The 16,196-nt window shown below is 34.7% G+C and overlaps 1 protein-coding gene across 1 annotated transcript; it reads left to right on the top strand.

The window, feature by feature from the left end:
* The first annotated feature begins 12,834 nt into the window (after positions 1 to 12,834).
* On the top strand, positions 12,835 to 15,974 carry LOC133331307 (protein Fer3-like). Its single transcript, XM_061539705.1, has 2 exons — positions 12,835 to 12,973; positions 15,520 to 15,974. Exons 1-2 carry the CDS (start codon positions 12,835 to 12,837, stop codon positions 15,972 to 15,974), a joined length of 594 nt encoding a protein of 197 aa, XP_061395689.1.
* The last annotated feature ends 222 nt before the right edge of the window (positions 15,975 to 16,196 follow it).

Below are 16,196 nucleotides of genomic sequence, written 5' to 3'. Positions count from 1 at the left end.
ATTATATTTTTCGATTTGCGTGATATTTGCACAGAGTACTGAATTGAGTCGGATATGATGTGTGTTAAGTTTCGTGAAAATCGATTCATAGATATAGTTCCCATATATATTTTCGTCCGATTTTGTATAAATGGTGCACCAAACTCTCAAGGTTTGTCTGATTGCGACAAAATTAGACATAGCGTATTGAAATAAGTGCAGAATTACGAATGCAAAGTTTGATTTAAATCGGTTCTGATTTAAATATAGCCCCCATATATATTTTCTTCCGATTTTCTATAAACGTTGCACTAAAACCCCTATATTTTTTTTCGATTTGCACCAAATAATGCATTGCGTACTAAATTAAGTCTGGAGTAATGTGCGCTAAGTTTCATGAAAAGTTTCATTTACATATAGCTCCCAAAGTTAGGAAGATTTGCACAACATTTTGCAAAACGTACTGAAGTTCAGATATAGCTCTTATATATTTCCGTCCGATTTTAAATCAATGGTGCACCAGACCGATAATTTGCCCTATTAGCACAAAATGCTGCAAGACGTACTGATGTTAGTGTAGCCTAAATTATGTCAAGTTTCGTTGAAATCAGTCCAGATTTAGATAAATCCGATTTTAAGTAAATGGTGCAAAGTTTGGCCAATTGGCACACAATTTTGTACAATATATCCGTGCAATATATGAAAAAGGCGACATGTTTTAAATATACCCAAAATATTGTCGTCCGACTTTACTGCTTTCCTTACTAGTTTTCATTTCCGTTTTAAGTCTGATATCGACGAAAATTATTGCTTAACTATCTCACATCACATAAAAATTATCAAAGCCTACTTCAAAATGGTATTTCTCACAGTCACATATTGTGCTTCAAGATGAGATTATATTAGGTTGGGGAAAAAGATATCTATTAGGGCGGTCGTCGAAAATGTCAATAAAATCGGAAAAATTATCGAAGTTAACTGGCATGTTAGCTCGCCCAGGAGCTATATATGGACCACAAAACTGGATTCAAAAAGAAGCTCGATGTTTGGGTGCCACACCAATTAACAGAAAAAATAGGAAGGATCGAATTTCCATTTGCGAAGTCTTGGCCAAACGGAATGAGATAGACCGATTACTTAAACGGATGGTGACCGGATATGAGAAATGGATCACATACGATTGCAAAATTTCTTTAATGAAAAAAACTTCGTATCTAGGGAGTATTGTGAAAATCGGCTACTAGAGTTTTTTTGCAAATAGAAAGCAAGATTCTATGAGAGAGGCATTACATTCGAAATCGGACATTCCGAAGTATTTTTAATAAAGTACAATTATATATATATATATATATGGGCAATATTGCCAATTTTTTAACATAGCTGAAGCGGAGGTTCACCCCTTTATAACTCGGGAACTACTTAAGTATATGAAAAAAGTGAATAGTTTTGGGTTAATTGATCTGTCGTTGCAAACTGTTCATGATATTGACCTCCAAACTTTATTTTGGTGGAAGCTGTGTCTACTTTAATGTAAAAAAATGTGTAAAAACAGGAACCAGTTTTTTTATGTTCTCTATCGATTTCTGACTATGCCACTCATTGCACCAACAAAATGGGGACTACGCCCCTTATGTATCATTTTTCAACATTTTAACTGCATCTACCTTTAAATGATGCTGACATTTTGAAGCTCGATCTTGAGTGTTTTCTTTTAATTTTACTTCTAGCCTTAATACGCAAACAGGAATTTCTAAATATCGATTACAAGATTATTGTAGTCGCGAATCTGTGTAATTTGATATGTATTTTGTGTATGTAGTATGCACAGCTTCAGAGTAATACTCATCCGAAGGTGCGAATTTTGTGCGATCAAATTTCTAAAAAACCTATTTTTCGGGCCAAATTTTTAGATCTGTCAACTGAATGATATGGGTACCCGCGATCAATAAGGTTTTTTTTACGTTTCGGACGATATAAAATCTTCCTCGTGAAAATCCATCTACTAAAACGGCGGGAACTGGCCTTCCAAAAACACGAAATTTGGCAAAAAATGTTTTTGAAAATATCGCGGATTTATTTGCGTTTTCTGTGTATCATTTCCGCTTCAATAAATGACCTCATACGGATTTTGATCTTTTTCGAAAAGAGAACTTTAAAAACTTCAGCTGAAAGAGAGACGTACGCAATTTATCTCAAAAATAGATTTTGCTGGCACATCCATGGTTCTTAATGGACCACATTGAAATGGTATAGATTGATGTATTTTTTTAGGGTGCACACCGAAATCGGATGCGCGTTAATGGCATATGGAGTTTTCGGAAATGATTCGCGTTTTACGATTTTTTGGGTACTCCAATGTAACGTGCGGCACATCTTAGCCGTCAAATGAAATTTCGCAAAATATATATGGATTGGAAGATAAACTTCAGTACTTCCTGGAAACCGCATGCGGATCAAATGATTTTGAGAATTACGCGATTTACACGCAATTTAAAATGTATATTTCATAATATTATTTTATTTTAAGATTTGATATAATCCGCAAGGCGTATATTTATACACAAAAAGTGATTATTATTATATATGACAATTTTTCAACATTTTTTCTGAAATTTCTTGTATACAATTTTTCTTCGAACCAAAAACAAATATTTTTCCTCAATATCTTGTTTTGTTGTCGCTTTGATTTAGAAACCGCTACACTGACTTGTGTGATTTTGATATCATTTGATTCATCATGGTGTTTAGATTATGTAGATATTTTTAAATTATTTTATTATATATATTTGCACCATCTTGACCGATTGTATGTCAACAGCTCCAACTTTGGATACCTTCCACCATAGATATACCGAGAGGTACTAGAAATGAAAATATAGGGATTATGTAAACCCTCAGCCTTATGGACAATGAGGTTGTATACACTTTAACACGGTGAAAATGTGGCTCATCGAAATATTGGGTCTAGAACCCATGTTTCTTTGGACCAAATCCGTTTCAAAAAATTTAGATTTCATCCAAACTTCGGCAATCTTATTATTTCTTCCAATCCTAGTTCAAGTTCGAAGATGGGGAATAATGGTCCACTCCTTCTGGAACCTCCACACAGGGGCTAGGTCTAAATGCGGGATTTTGTACCTATTAAGAACGCAAAATACTAAATTACAGCTAATTCGGCGGAAAATACGATCAAAAATTGTTAAAATACTTAAAATTAAGAGGTACCGTTCTATAAGGGATACCAGAAAAAGTGGACCTATATTTAATTTTTTGTGGAGCCATTTAGTACTCAATAAAAACCCAATGTAGCAAATTTCAGCGAATTCGTTTGAAAAACGCGCTCAATAACCCCAATATGGGAGCTGTGCCTAAACGTGGACCGATAAAGCCCATCATCGAACTTGACTCATTCTATCTCAATTCGTTTAGACGCTAGAGTGATTACAACAGACAGGCGGACATGGCTATATCTTCATAGAATTTTACGCTGATCAAGAATATATATACTTTACAGGGTCGGAAATGATTATTCCGATGAGTTGCAAATGGGAAAATAAAATTAATGTACCCTCCATACTATGGTGGATGGTAAATATTTACGTATTACTCCCATTCGAGTACATTCAACATTATACTTAGTTTCAATTTAAACAACTCCTCTTGGATATCAACAACTCCTCTTGGATATACTACACCTAAGTCTGTTTTTACACGGTCTTTTTGTACACGGTTTTGATATAACAGGGTTTGAAAATTGAATATTTTTAATTGTTATACCCTTCACCACACTGTGGTACAGGGTATTATGTCTTTGTGCATATGTTTGTAAAAGGCAAAAGGAAACGAGATAGACACGTGGTACCTTTTGAGAATATGCAGAGAATCACTTTCTGAGTCGATTTACGCATGTCCGTCGGTCCGTCCGTCTGCCCGTCCATGTATTTTTGTGAACAAAGTACAGGTCGCATTTACGATCCGAATTGGATGAAATATGGCACATCTCATTTGTTTGGCCCAAGGACGAACCCTAATGAAATTGGGAAAAATCGGTTCAGATTTAGATATAGCTCCCATATATATTTTCATCCGATTTAATGTAAATGGTGCACCAAAGTCCCTATATATCTCTCGATTTGCACGAAATTTGGCACAGCGCAATGAATGAGGTATAGAATGATGTGTGTTAAGTTCCCTGAAATCGGTTCAGATTTAGATATAGATTCTATATCTGACCAAATGAAAAATTTAGTATCGGTTGCAGAATGACATGTTTATTGATCCAATTTCATTTTACTGGTCCTTTAAAAATGCGTCGTCTGTTAGGATTCATCTGTTTAATTAATATACCCAAAGTCGTGAAGGGTATCATATAGTCGGCACCGTCCGACTTTACTGCTTTCCTTACTGGTTTTACACGATTTTATTCCATTTAGCACGATTTAACATTTTATGTACTTAATTTTTTTTTTGTCAACTATAATTTTTGCGAACGTAAATTTTCTCCTACGTAAATTTTTGATTTAGCCATCTGATACAACCCTGGTAACTTACCCATTCAGCCCATTTATTACACTGCACTTATCATAAAAAACAAAGTCAATAAGCTAATTATCTATAACACGGGATTTGTTACCATAATCTCTTTAATGAAGCCTTATCCACCTGAAAATAATCCACACAATATATACAAACAAAGTTCTAAACAACAGAACACTTGTTCATCTTAGTTTTTTTAGTAAACATATTCAGTTTTTTAAAAAGAACCACAAACATAAAACGGTAATTGAGCATGAAGAAAATCTGGGAAAATCATCATCTGGCTTCAGTTATGAAATTCAACCCTCTATAATTCATATGAGCTAACCATGTGTCTGAAGTCAACCCAACAAATGATGACAATATTAACAAAGCGTAAAATTATAATTATTTTTATTGTTGCTGTTGTCATTTTTCATTTGTGTTGCATAAAATTGCAAAAAAAATATGATCTAAATACCGTCATATTTATCCAATTGGAATTTGTCATCTGCGTAGAAAAGAGGGATGATTCTAGGAAAACTGCCAACTGTTCTAAATCAATGCTTGTTAGTTAATTTCGGTAGTCAGTCAACATATTGTTGTTGTTATAATTTATGGGTACATGTACACACACAACACAAACTCATAAACTGATTCAATCGCTGGATATAAGAGTGTTTTCTTTATTATACACCGCCGTGCCGGATACAATTTTACGCTTTAACGCCTTTAAATGGATTTAAGGCAGAAATAAATTATGGAAGTATTGCTACACCTGCACTGGAATGTTGTAATATAGAATGTTGTAGGGTGAATTATACATTTGAAAAGTGAATTGAAACTACTAAAATATAATACCGAACTGAAGAAACATTATTTGTAATATGCGGTTAGTATCTTCAAAATACCTAAAAATTCAATACAGAACATTTCGAAGTTTTGTAAACGTAATGGCAAAATGAATATACCCTCTACTTTGTGAAGAAGATTTGATAGTAAAACAATGGGAAAATGCAAAAATTAAACCAGTAAGGAAAGTTCAAAAGCCGGACGGGCCGACTATATGGTACCCTTGACCACTATACAAGAGCTACTCATACACTGGAACGGCCGCCGAAATTTCGTTTTAAGGAATATCGCGACGGAATGCTTGGTTTAGCATTTCCTAGTTCAAGTCTTGGAAGACAAATAATTACCATTTTGAGAAAGCAGCAAAAATAAAAAAAAAAATATTCAAACTTCCGACCAGAATCCGATCGAAAACATATGGTGAACCTTGACTCGTCGTGTCTATGCAGCAAAACGCCAACATCAAACTGTATTTTTCCCCAAAGGAGTGATTATCGATGAATGGTGGAATTTTTGAACTTAATCTAAATAAAAGAGGCCATACCCATTATTGATTAAAGTTATTTTATTTAAGTTTTTATACCCTACAAAACTATGTTGTCATGGTATTATAGCTTTGTGCAGCCCCAAGAGTTTGTAACGTCGCGAAGTATTGGTCCTAGACCCACCTTTAAGCATACGATCGTCATATCTCGACTAGCTGAGTCGATCTAGACATGTGTGTTCGTCCGCCCGTCTGTCCATTATAATTTGTAAACACGATACAGGCCACAGTTATGGACCAATCTTCACGAAATTTTGCATGTAGGATTGTTTTCGGTAAAGATTGGTTAATATTTCGGGGATGAAATGGAGCAAATACTTAATTTTTGTCCGTTTTTCTGGCCGCTCCAGCGCCCGCAATTATGGCCCAAACATCGCGAATTTTTGCATAGAGAAGAGGATCGGGTCAAAGAATGAGCACCCCTATTTTGATAAAGATCGGTCAGTATTTAGCGGGTCAAATGGACCCCGACTTTTGTGTGCAAAATGACAAAATTTGTATTTTATGGAGTATTCATTTGCTCCAGAAGGCTATACACCCGAGAAATTGATAGCGTATCCAAGAGAAGTGGTTGACCTTTAAATCGATACCAAATATAGTAAAGTATCTACTCGAATGTGGGAGTTACACTCAAATATTTACAGGTGCTTACATATTCAGATATTATTTAGTAATCCATTACCACACTAGAGGGCGGAAATATAGCACTGATCGCTTTGAAATGTTCCATGAGGTTCCACTTATGGTCAAGGACAACGCCTATAATATTTAGTGATGATCAGATAACAATTTCGGGATGAAGTGGACCGAAAATTATTTGTTTTTTTACGAGTCGATCTATAGGCCACAATGATAAATCGAACACCAAAACACCACCCACGGTGAAGGGAATCTGGACAAGTAATTAGAGGGGCGGCTGTACTGAATATTAGTTACATTCAGAAAAATATGTCATTGTAAGGAAGAGGTGCTGTTGAACTCTAATCGGGCAAGAGGGTGCAAATATCTAGAAATATTGCCCAGGCTCGGAATAAAAATCCGCAGAAAGTTAGAGTTCCGTGGTGAAATTATATACGTGATCTACATATATATTTGAACTAATTTAAATGAACCCTTAAAAGTACCATTCTGAAATCTGTAAAAAATTGCATATAAATCGGAAGACTTGGGTTCTTTGGCGTACCATTTGTATGAATTTAAGCTAAATTATCTTTGGGAGCTATATGCAAATCTGGACCGATTTATACAATGGAAAAATCTCTTCGGTTCACCATTTCCATAAAATTTACATAAAATGTACATATACCTTAACACACTTCATTCCAAACTCAATTCAATACCCTCTGCCAAATTTCGTGTAAATCAAACAAACGTAGGCTCTTTGGTGCATCGGATGGACGGATTTTAACAAAACTTGACACAGATCATTCTAGACAAAATTCCATGGAAATCGAAAGATTAAAATGGGACGAACATATATTAGAGCTATATAAAATCGATTTCAACGGAACTTCATACACATCATTCTAGACTCAGTTTTATACGCTACTCACAACTTCGTATAAATCGAAAGAAATATAAGGGCATTGTTGACCAGTGGCTTGTGGAATCGGAAAAAACTATATATGGGAGCTATATTTAAATCTGAAGACATTTTCTACAATTTTAATAAAAAACATGGAGAGACGGACATGCATAAATCGACACATAAAATGATTCTATGCATATTATCGTTTCCTTTTGCCTGTTACAAACATTCATATCGTTAGCTAAAATGGAAAAAGGCGTAACTAACAAAAACATAATTGTGTAGGAGAAGCAAAAAACTGTTTTGCATGAAAACTATAAACATGTCAAAAAAAAAAAGTATGCCCGGCAGGGTGATATTGCATACGACGAATTATAGACTATAATTTTATTTAACAAATTTAGTTATTTAGTTTAATGGCAGTCATAACAATTAAGTAGTGTAAAACTTTGTCAACAGATGTAGTTTATTGACATTCACAATATTCATTCAAAAAGTCAATTTTCAATTTTTTTTTTTTTTGTTAGTTACGCCTTTTTGCATTTTAGCTAACGATATGTATATACAATGACATAGTGCCCTTTACTACAGTGGGGTGAGGGGTATAAATATTGGCATACTGAAAAATTTTGTAAGCCTACGTACATTTTTTCTTTTCAGAATTCAAATATGTATAAGAAGTTACTCAAGCAACTAATGCAGGCATAAACTTGTTATATGTTGCATTTGTTTGATTTTTTTCAGTGGATTCTTGTTGTAACATCGCCCGCACTAAACGGTTAAAATAAAACAATTTTAGATTGGTGGACGGTGCAATCCACATTTAGGGTACTGAAAGGATAAAATACCTTCCCCCAAGCCATTTTCATTGAATTTTTTTTTCGAATAATGTATATAAGTGTTTAACATTTGAAGATCCAGGTCGAATATTTTAATTTCCAATTCGGCTAGGATGCTTTGGAGATATGTCAAAACGTACACATATGGTATAAAATTGAATTGAAGGTTCTGAAATCTCTTTTAGAGGAATTTTCAATTAAAGTATGTCAAAAGTTTTAATTGTAGTTCGCCTATCACATATCATAAAGTGAACGAGCTCCCCTGTATACATACGAAGACATTCCTTTCATTCTTAAAAAATCGAGGTGTATTTGACCCCCTAATTGTACATGGTTATTACGTGTCCAAATCCCTTTTAATTCAAATCTAATCCACCCCAAATATCCAAACAAACAATTTAGCACAGAACACTAGTTATTCAATTTTTAGTAAACAAATAATTTTTTACAACCATAAAAAATGCAATTGAGCATAAAGAAAATTCTGGGAATGTCATCATCTGTTCGAATCCCTAAAAAGTGTAATGTCAAGACTCATACCAAAAAATGATGACACTATTAACAAAGCGTGAAATTATAATCATTTTCTGTTAGCAATCTGTGTTGCATAAAATTGCAAACAAATACGATATGAACTATATACCAACATTTTTATCCAATTGGAATTTGTTATCTGTATAGAAATGGGGGTTGCACTTAGGATAACTGTCAACTTTTCTAAATCAATGCTTGCTATGTTCTTATAGAAACGCACACACACATACACATTTTAAAATAGGTGTTTTCCTTCATTTATACCACCATAGCTGATATAATTTTACGCTTTAACGCCTCTATAAGGTATTAAGGCAAATCAAAATTTAGGAAGTCATGTCAGTGGTTACTTTTACTGGGACTTTGCCTTAAGGGCATAATGAACCTTTTTTGGAATTTTTTTAAAAAAAAACAAGCATCTTAGCATTTTCTATAGCTAGTCGATTTAAAGCTCACTTCACATAACATGAAAAACAAGCAAATGAAAATATTGACTGGACCTTATATAAGGGCAACACCCAAAGATCGATCGATATTCAACACAATTTTTGGATTTTGTCGCAGATTTCTTCGGTAAAGCTGGTCATGTCACCACTATGTCTCTTAAGTAACGGAGAAAGGTAAATTCTGTAAGCCTGAAGTCTTCGGAGAAATTCGAAAAACGAAGGAAAAGGCGAATCATCGTGAGAATGCGAACATTCATACATATAGTTAAACCAGCCAAAACGTGGAATTGATGGGTCGTACAACACATGGAAAAGTAAGTAAATCATGACGTACCTCGTATTTAATTTGCTGATCAGAAGGATATTAATAATATTATGAAATTTTGTGGACCATGCCTAAACGTTGCACAGATATAAATATTCCCCAAAACTCAAAAAATATATATGATACCCTTTACCACCTTAAGAACATAGAAGAGATGCTCATATGTACAAAATGTCGATAGAAAAGAATGAAATCGGAAATAATTAATTCAATTTAATCAACCCATAAACATATCATTCTGAAATCTATGAAAAATTTCATGTCAATCGGGCAGACTTGTGTTCTTTGGTATTATGTATAGAAGCTATATGTAAATCTGGACCGATTTAAGAAATCGTGGCATGCACGTTGCCCACAATTTATCGTTGCACAATTTGCAATAACTCTGACGAAAATATACAAGGGTCATATCTACATCTGAACATATTTAACAAAATCCTTTACAAGATAGTCTGAACCGATTTCAATAAAACTTCACACATGTCATTCTAGACTCAATTCAATACCCCGTACAAATTTCGTGTATATGAAAAAAACTAGCCACCTTATGCTCAATTTACAAAATCGGAAAAATTAAATATGGGAGTTATATTAAAATCTTAACCGATTTCAACAAAACTTAATACTATTCATTATGGACTTAATTCGGTATGCTATGCTAAATATGGTCTCAACCGAATATGTATTGAGAGTTTGTGCACCATTTTGGACGAAAATATATATGGGAGCTATATCTAAATCTGAACCGATTTGGTTAAAATATTTTGGGATAGGACGTTCGCATGATAATAAAAATTGTTTACTTACTTAGCTGGCTTGTGACAGAACGGTTGTTCCATAAGCCGATCCTAAAAAGACCATGTTCCGAGTTGTTGTTTTCTATATTATCTTTCCATCTAATTCGTGGCCTCCTCCTTCTGCGTGAACCATCAGTAGGCTCGCTTTTATATGCCTTTTGAGCTGGGGCATTCCTATTCATTAGCACAACATGGCCTAACCACCGTAGTCGCTGCAGCTCGATACGACTGACTATGTCGATGTCCGCGTATAGATTGTAATCCTCGTGGTTCAATCGACGTCTATATTCACCGTCGACGCAAATCGGCCCGTAGATCTTAAGAGAATTTTTCTCTCAAACACTCAAAGATCTGCCTCATCTGCTTGCGGATGTACCCATGCTTCATATCGATATAACAGCACGCGTGAGTTTGGTCTGGCGGGAGGTGGCCTTATTTCTAAACTGCTTACTTAAAGCATAGTAGCATCTGTTAGCCAACACTGACCTTCTTCGAATTTCAAAACTGATATAATTAGTTTTGTTCATGGCACTGCGTATGTTCATGGTATACACTGCGTATCATAACTATAGACGCACCTTTAATTCAATTGGTATGTTAGTTGACAAATAAAATGGACCCATTAAGTTATTGTTCACAATAAAACGATCAAAAACACATATTATTCAACAAAAATAATTAATTTATTCTTTATGGTTTCGCCGAATTCTGCACTTTCAAAATTGCTGGTGTTGCATAACTATAGACGCACTTTTACAAAATTAGAAAAAATTATTTTTTAAAACTTAACTAAAATAAAATAACTTTTATAATTAATGGGTAGGGCCTCCCTTATTTTGAATAACTTCAAAATTTTTTATCCATCGTACTGTTGATGAAAAATTTTCGGAAGTTTTCATCGATTGACCGCCATTCATCGATAATCATTTCTTGGAGGTAAAATACAGTTTGGTATTGGCGGTTTTCTGCATAGACACGATGAGTCAAGATTCCACACATGTTCTCGATCGGATTCTGGTCGGAAATTTTAATATTTCTCGATTTTAACCATACTAGAGTATGACGACTTTTATGAACTGATGCGTTGTCCTGCTAAAAAACGAGTCCTTGATTGTTGCTGCATTCCTAAAATGGCAATAATTTGTCTTCCAAGACTTGAACGAACTCCATTGAATTCATTCGACAACATGGAAATGTCAAATAAAGCATTCCGTGGCTATAAAATGCTGCCAAGGTGGCGGTTCCTGAAATATCGTTATTTCTTAATACGATATTTCGGTGGTGGTTCCTTTATGGCCTTGGGAGCATTTTATAGCCTTTATTTGACATTTCCATGTAGTCGAATGAATTCAATGGAGTTCGTTCAAGTCTTGGAAGACAAATTATTGCCATTTTGGGAAAGGAGCAAGAATAAAGGACTCGTTTTTTGGCAGGACAACGCATCAGTTCATAAATGTCGCCATACTCAAGTATGGTTAAAATCGAGAAATATTAAAATTTCCGACCAGAATCCGATCGAGATGTGTTAAAAACAGTTTTTCAGAAAAATGTGGAGCTATATTCGCTGCATTAAGGCTATGTGAACTCATAACTTTTAGACATTTAGAAAGTTTGGGCACGTTCAATCGAATTGCTTTTTATTTTAAATTTTAAGTTCTTTTAGGGCGTCAAATCTTCCAACCGAAAATTATACGTATCGGTCGATTTCTTGGGCACTAGTCACCTATAACGCTCCTTTACTGGTATTTTGACGGCCCTTTGGGTTTTTCCAATCGAATTGGTTATATTTTAGCATTTTTGATTACCCACTTCATGGCGGGAGTTCAGCAAGGCCTACAATGATTCGTCTTCTCTTGTTTGTCCTTTTTTCGAATCTATCCGATTCGACATTTCAAGCGTCGGACACGACGCATTAATTAAATTTTGAATATATCATTGTTTATTATTTTTAGCAATACAAACCTACACCAACAAATATTGATATTGATTTCCACAGGAAAAATTGGCGCCATAAGTTTCCTTGTAACATGTTTTTTCTAGAGAGATTTACTGGTTTGCAGTTCACAACAGTACAGATCTGATTCGAAGCATAACTGCGAACAGTGACATCTACATATGAAGTTGTCGTGCAATTGGATTTAAACCACCCCTAAACAAGTAAACATTCAAAGCAACCAATCAAATTGCGAGCAACTGTTACCAATTGGAATAGAGAAGAAGAAAAATGGTGACAAAACTCTTCAACCCCATAATGGCCAAAGAAATTACAAATCTTAACAGAATTTCAGAGGCAACAATATTTTATTGCAGACATCTCAAGAACATTTTAATGGAAACTTTCAAATAGAAAAGACTGAACAGAATCACAGACAAAAGGGCGATTCTTATAAGAATAAATTAAATAGTTAATATCATCAAATAATAGGAATATCATATTAATAAAGAAGTTCGATTAATTTGTAAATTAAAAAAAACATGCAACATCCTCCAGAAAGTGCTTACATGTCGGAAGTACCATTTCAGCCATTGTGGACCCAAGATGCAACTGCACCACCACCTCCACCAATTGTGCCCTATCAGGATTTAATAACCGGATTTCCATGTAGTGATTTGAGTAAGTTATTCTAATTTAAAGACTGTATATATGACCGAAACACAGTTTAATGTTTACAGAATTGAAGTCATTGTGTAGAAAACTCTAGATTTTTCATATGGCATTCCTGCGCATAAGTATGTATAAACAAAAAAATATAATAACTATATAGGGATTTAAGGATAAAAAGGAATAATCGAGAACAAATGTGAAAGCATATAGGCCAAGTATTATTCTTTTAATATTGCATAGGTACTATACTCAGTGAACTTTAGAGTTATCAGGCAAACATTTATCACGGAATCAGTAAGATGGTGATTCTCAACATTTTAAACGAGTTTTCTCGACACAACTTTATTCGACTGCTGGACAAGAAGCTACTCTAAAAACATTATACGATTCCGCCACCGCTTTATGCATTTACATGGTACTAGGGAATTTTTTCCAACCTCTGTAACATTTCGGATCATTGCTGGGGAAAATACTTAGTCACATAATATTTATACCCTACACAATACAATACCCTATCAGAGTATTATTGTTTTGTGTGACCCCAAGAGTTTGTAACACTGCAAAATATTGGTCCTAGACCCAACTTTTGATATGCCGATCGTAATATCTCAACTAGCTGAGTTTATCTAGACATGTGTCGTCTGTCCATTACATTTTTTAAACACGAAATTTTGCATGTAGGACGGGTTCTGACCAAAGAAGACCTCTTTTTTGTGTTAATGACCGGAACATCACAAAATATTGCACAGAGAAAGGAGTTTGAACATAGAAAAACATGACTATTTTGATGAAGACGGGTCAATATTTAGCTGGTCAAATGAACCAAGGACTTTTGTGTGAAAAATTACAATATTTGTATTCTATGGCGTATATATTTACTCCTGAACGGCATAGACACGAGATGTTGATAGTATATCTAAGTGGAGTGCTTGATACCAATTTTTATTGTTCTATCTCCCCGGATGTAGGAATTTTCCTTAAAAAACATACAGGTGTCTACGTATTCTGATTTTGTTTAGTATTACCATTAGGACAAGGACGACGCATATAATTTTCGATGATGATCGGTTCGTGAAGGTTTTATCCCCATTTTACAACCAACGTGGCAGTAATTTGCAATAAGAAATCATAGTGAGTACAAAACCTATGCCTATGTTTTAACATAGCCCCCATATGCAGGCCTGTATCATTTTAGGTTTTTAGTCCTAGTCACCATTAACAACTTTCAAAACAAGTTAAGAGAGCCACAAAAAAATCTAAAGGAAGTTCCTAGTAAATCTGGCAAAAACAGCAGAGGGACCAGTTAGTGTCACAAATAGAAACGAACCCCCTCCGAGTCATAAGATCTATAGAATCTTAAGAAACCTTTCCGAAACATCCGAAGAACTGACATATGGCTAGCATTGGGCTGTAAGGGAGCACCACGAAAGTAAAGCAAGGATACCCTCTGCACCCTACTGTTCAAAATTGTACTGGAGCGTGTACTCATGTATACGAAAAGTACTAAACTGTACTAGATTTGGTACAATTTGAATTTAGAGAAACGGATGGAAACCGAAATTTGAAATTAGCTCGGCGTTTGGACATTTTTTACTTACGTGTACGAAAAGTACTAAATCGTACTATAATTGGTAAAATTTGGTTTTGGGTTAACCAATGGAGCTAGAATCCTGAAATATGGAGTCAGGGTCACTGTTTGGGTATAGGATTGGAATATGTAGAAAGTATTTGAAATTTTTATTAAATGGTACCAAATTTGGAATTAGGTAAACCACTAGAGCTGGAATCTTGAAATTTGGAGTTAGGATCACTGTGGGGTGTTGGATTGGTGTCTGTAGGAAATTTTGGAAATGTCTACTAATATGTACTAAATGGCACTTAATTTGGTAAAATTTGGATTTAGAGTGAAGCGATAGGGCTGGAATCCTGACATTGGGTAATAAGATTTCCATTCGATTGATGTAGGTAGTAATGAAAATTTCAACGTATGTGTACTAAGTGGTACTAAATTTAATATAATTTGGATTTAGATGAACCTATAGAGCTAAAATCCTGAGATTTGGAATTAAGATTGTGGTGATTAGGGAATTCGTACTTATGATTGTTAAATTAGGTAGTTATGGAAATTTATATTGATGTGTACTAACTTGTACTAAATTTGGATTTGGGTGATGCTACATTTGAAATTTGGATTTGTTTTTCGAAATAAGTATTACAAGAATACAATTTGTAATAAAGCGGGCATATGCCAGTTTTATAATAAACAACAATTTAAGTTCTAAAACGATGAAAGGGCCGCGGGGACTCCACCAAGGTTGAACAATAGAATATTTCAGCACACAAGTTTTGTTTTCAAGTACTCATTTAAGGGTTCCTAATATGCAATCAATATGGAGTTAAATATGTAGATAAGTTCGTGCGTTATATATTTTAAAATAAAAAAACCGTATAGCAAGATGGGCGGGTCGAAACAACTATCACGAAAACGAAATTTCTATAGAAATACAATACAAAAATTCACATATGTATGTGTGTGTTCTTTATCACTATTTCAGCTCTTTGGCAACGTTCACAAGTCGGCACTATTGTGACACCTCGTCCCAATGGCAGTAGTCGCCATACGAATGGTACTTCATCGTCTAATCCAAATCCTACAAAGAAAACACGTCGCCGTACTGCATCGCTGGCTCAACGAAGAGCTGCAAATATTCGCGAACGTCGCCGAATGTTTAATTTGAATGAAGCTTTCGATAAGCTACGACGAAAAGTTCCAACATTTGCCTACGAAAAACGTCTATCACGTATCGAAACATTACGTTTGGCTATAACCTATATCGGATTTATGACTGAACTACTTACCGGAACACCAATGAAGCGGTCCACAGATATTTATGGCAGTATGAACGGTCATGCTCCGCATCATCATCATCCCGGTGCAATGCCTCATCATTTACATCCGTCTGCATTTCAAAGGGATTTCGTTTCACCATATGGTCATAGCTTGGCTTGAGCAGAATGTGCGGCTATTTATATTTAATTTCATTTATTTAATTTCTTTGTTGATTATTGTGTAGATTTTGTAATTTATAAAAATTAATTAATTCGAATGAAATAAATAAACTTCATGTGTCTTCAAAAATATTTTATTGACAATTACCCTCTTTAAACTACTACGGCATCATGGTACAATTATAAAAGGTAACAGCAAATCCCAGCTGATTTGATTCCAACG

Source organism: Musca vetustissima, unplaced genomic scaffold, assembly GCF_032173495.1.
Source record: "Musca vetustissima isolate MV318-11 ecotype Yass unplaced genomic scaffold, APGP_CSIRO_Mvet_v1 utg51635, whole genome shotgun sequence".
Lineage (NCBI taxonomy): Eukaryota > Metazoa > Arthropoda > Insecta > Diptera > Muscidae > Musca > Musca vetustissima.
This window is presented reverse-complemented; position numbering and strand designations above follow the sequence as displayed.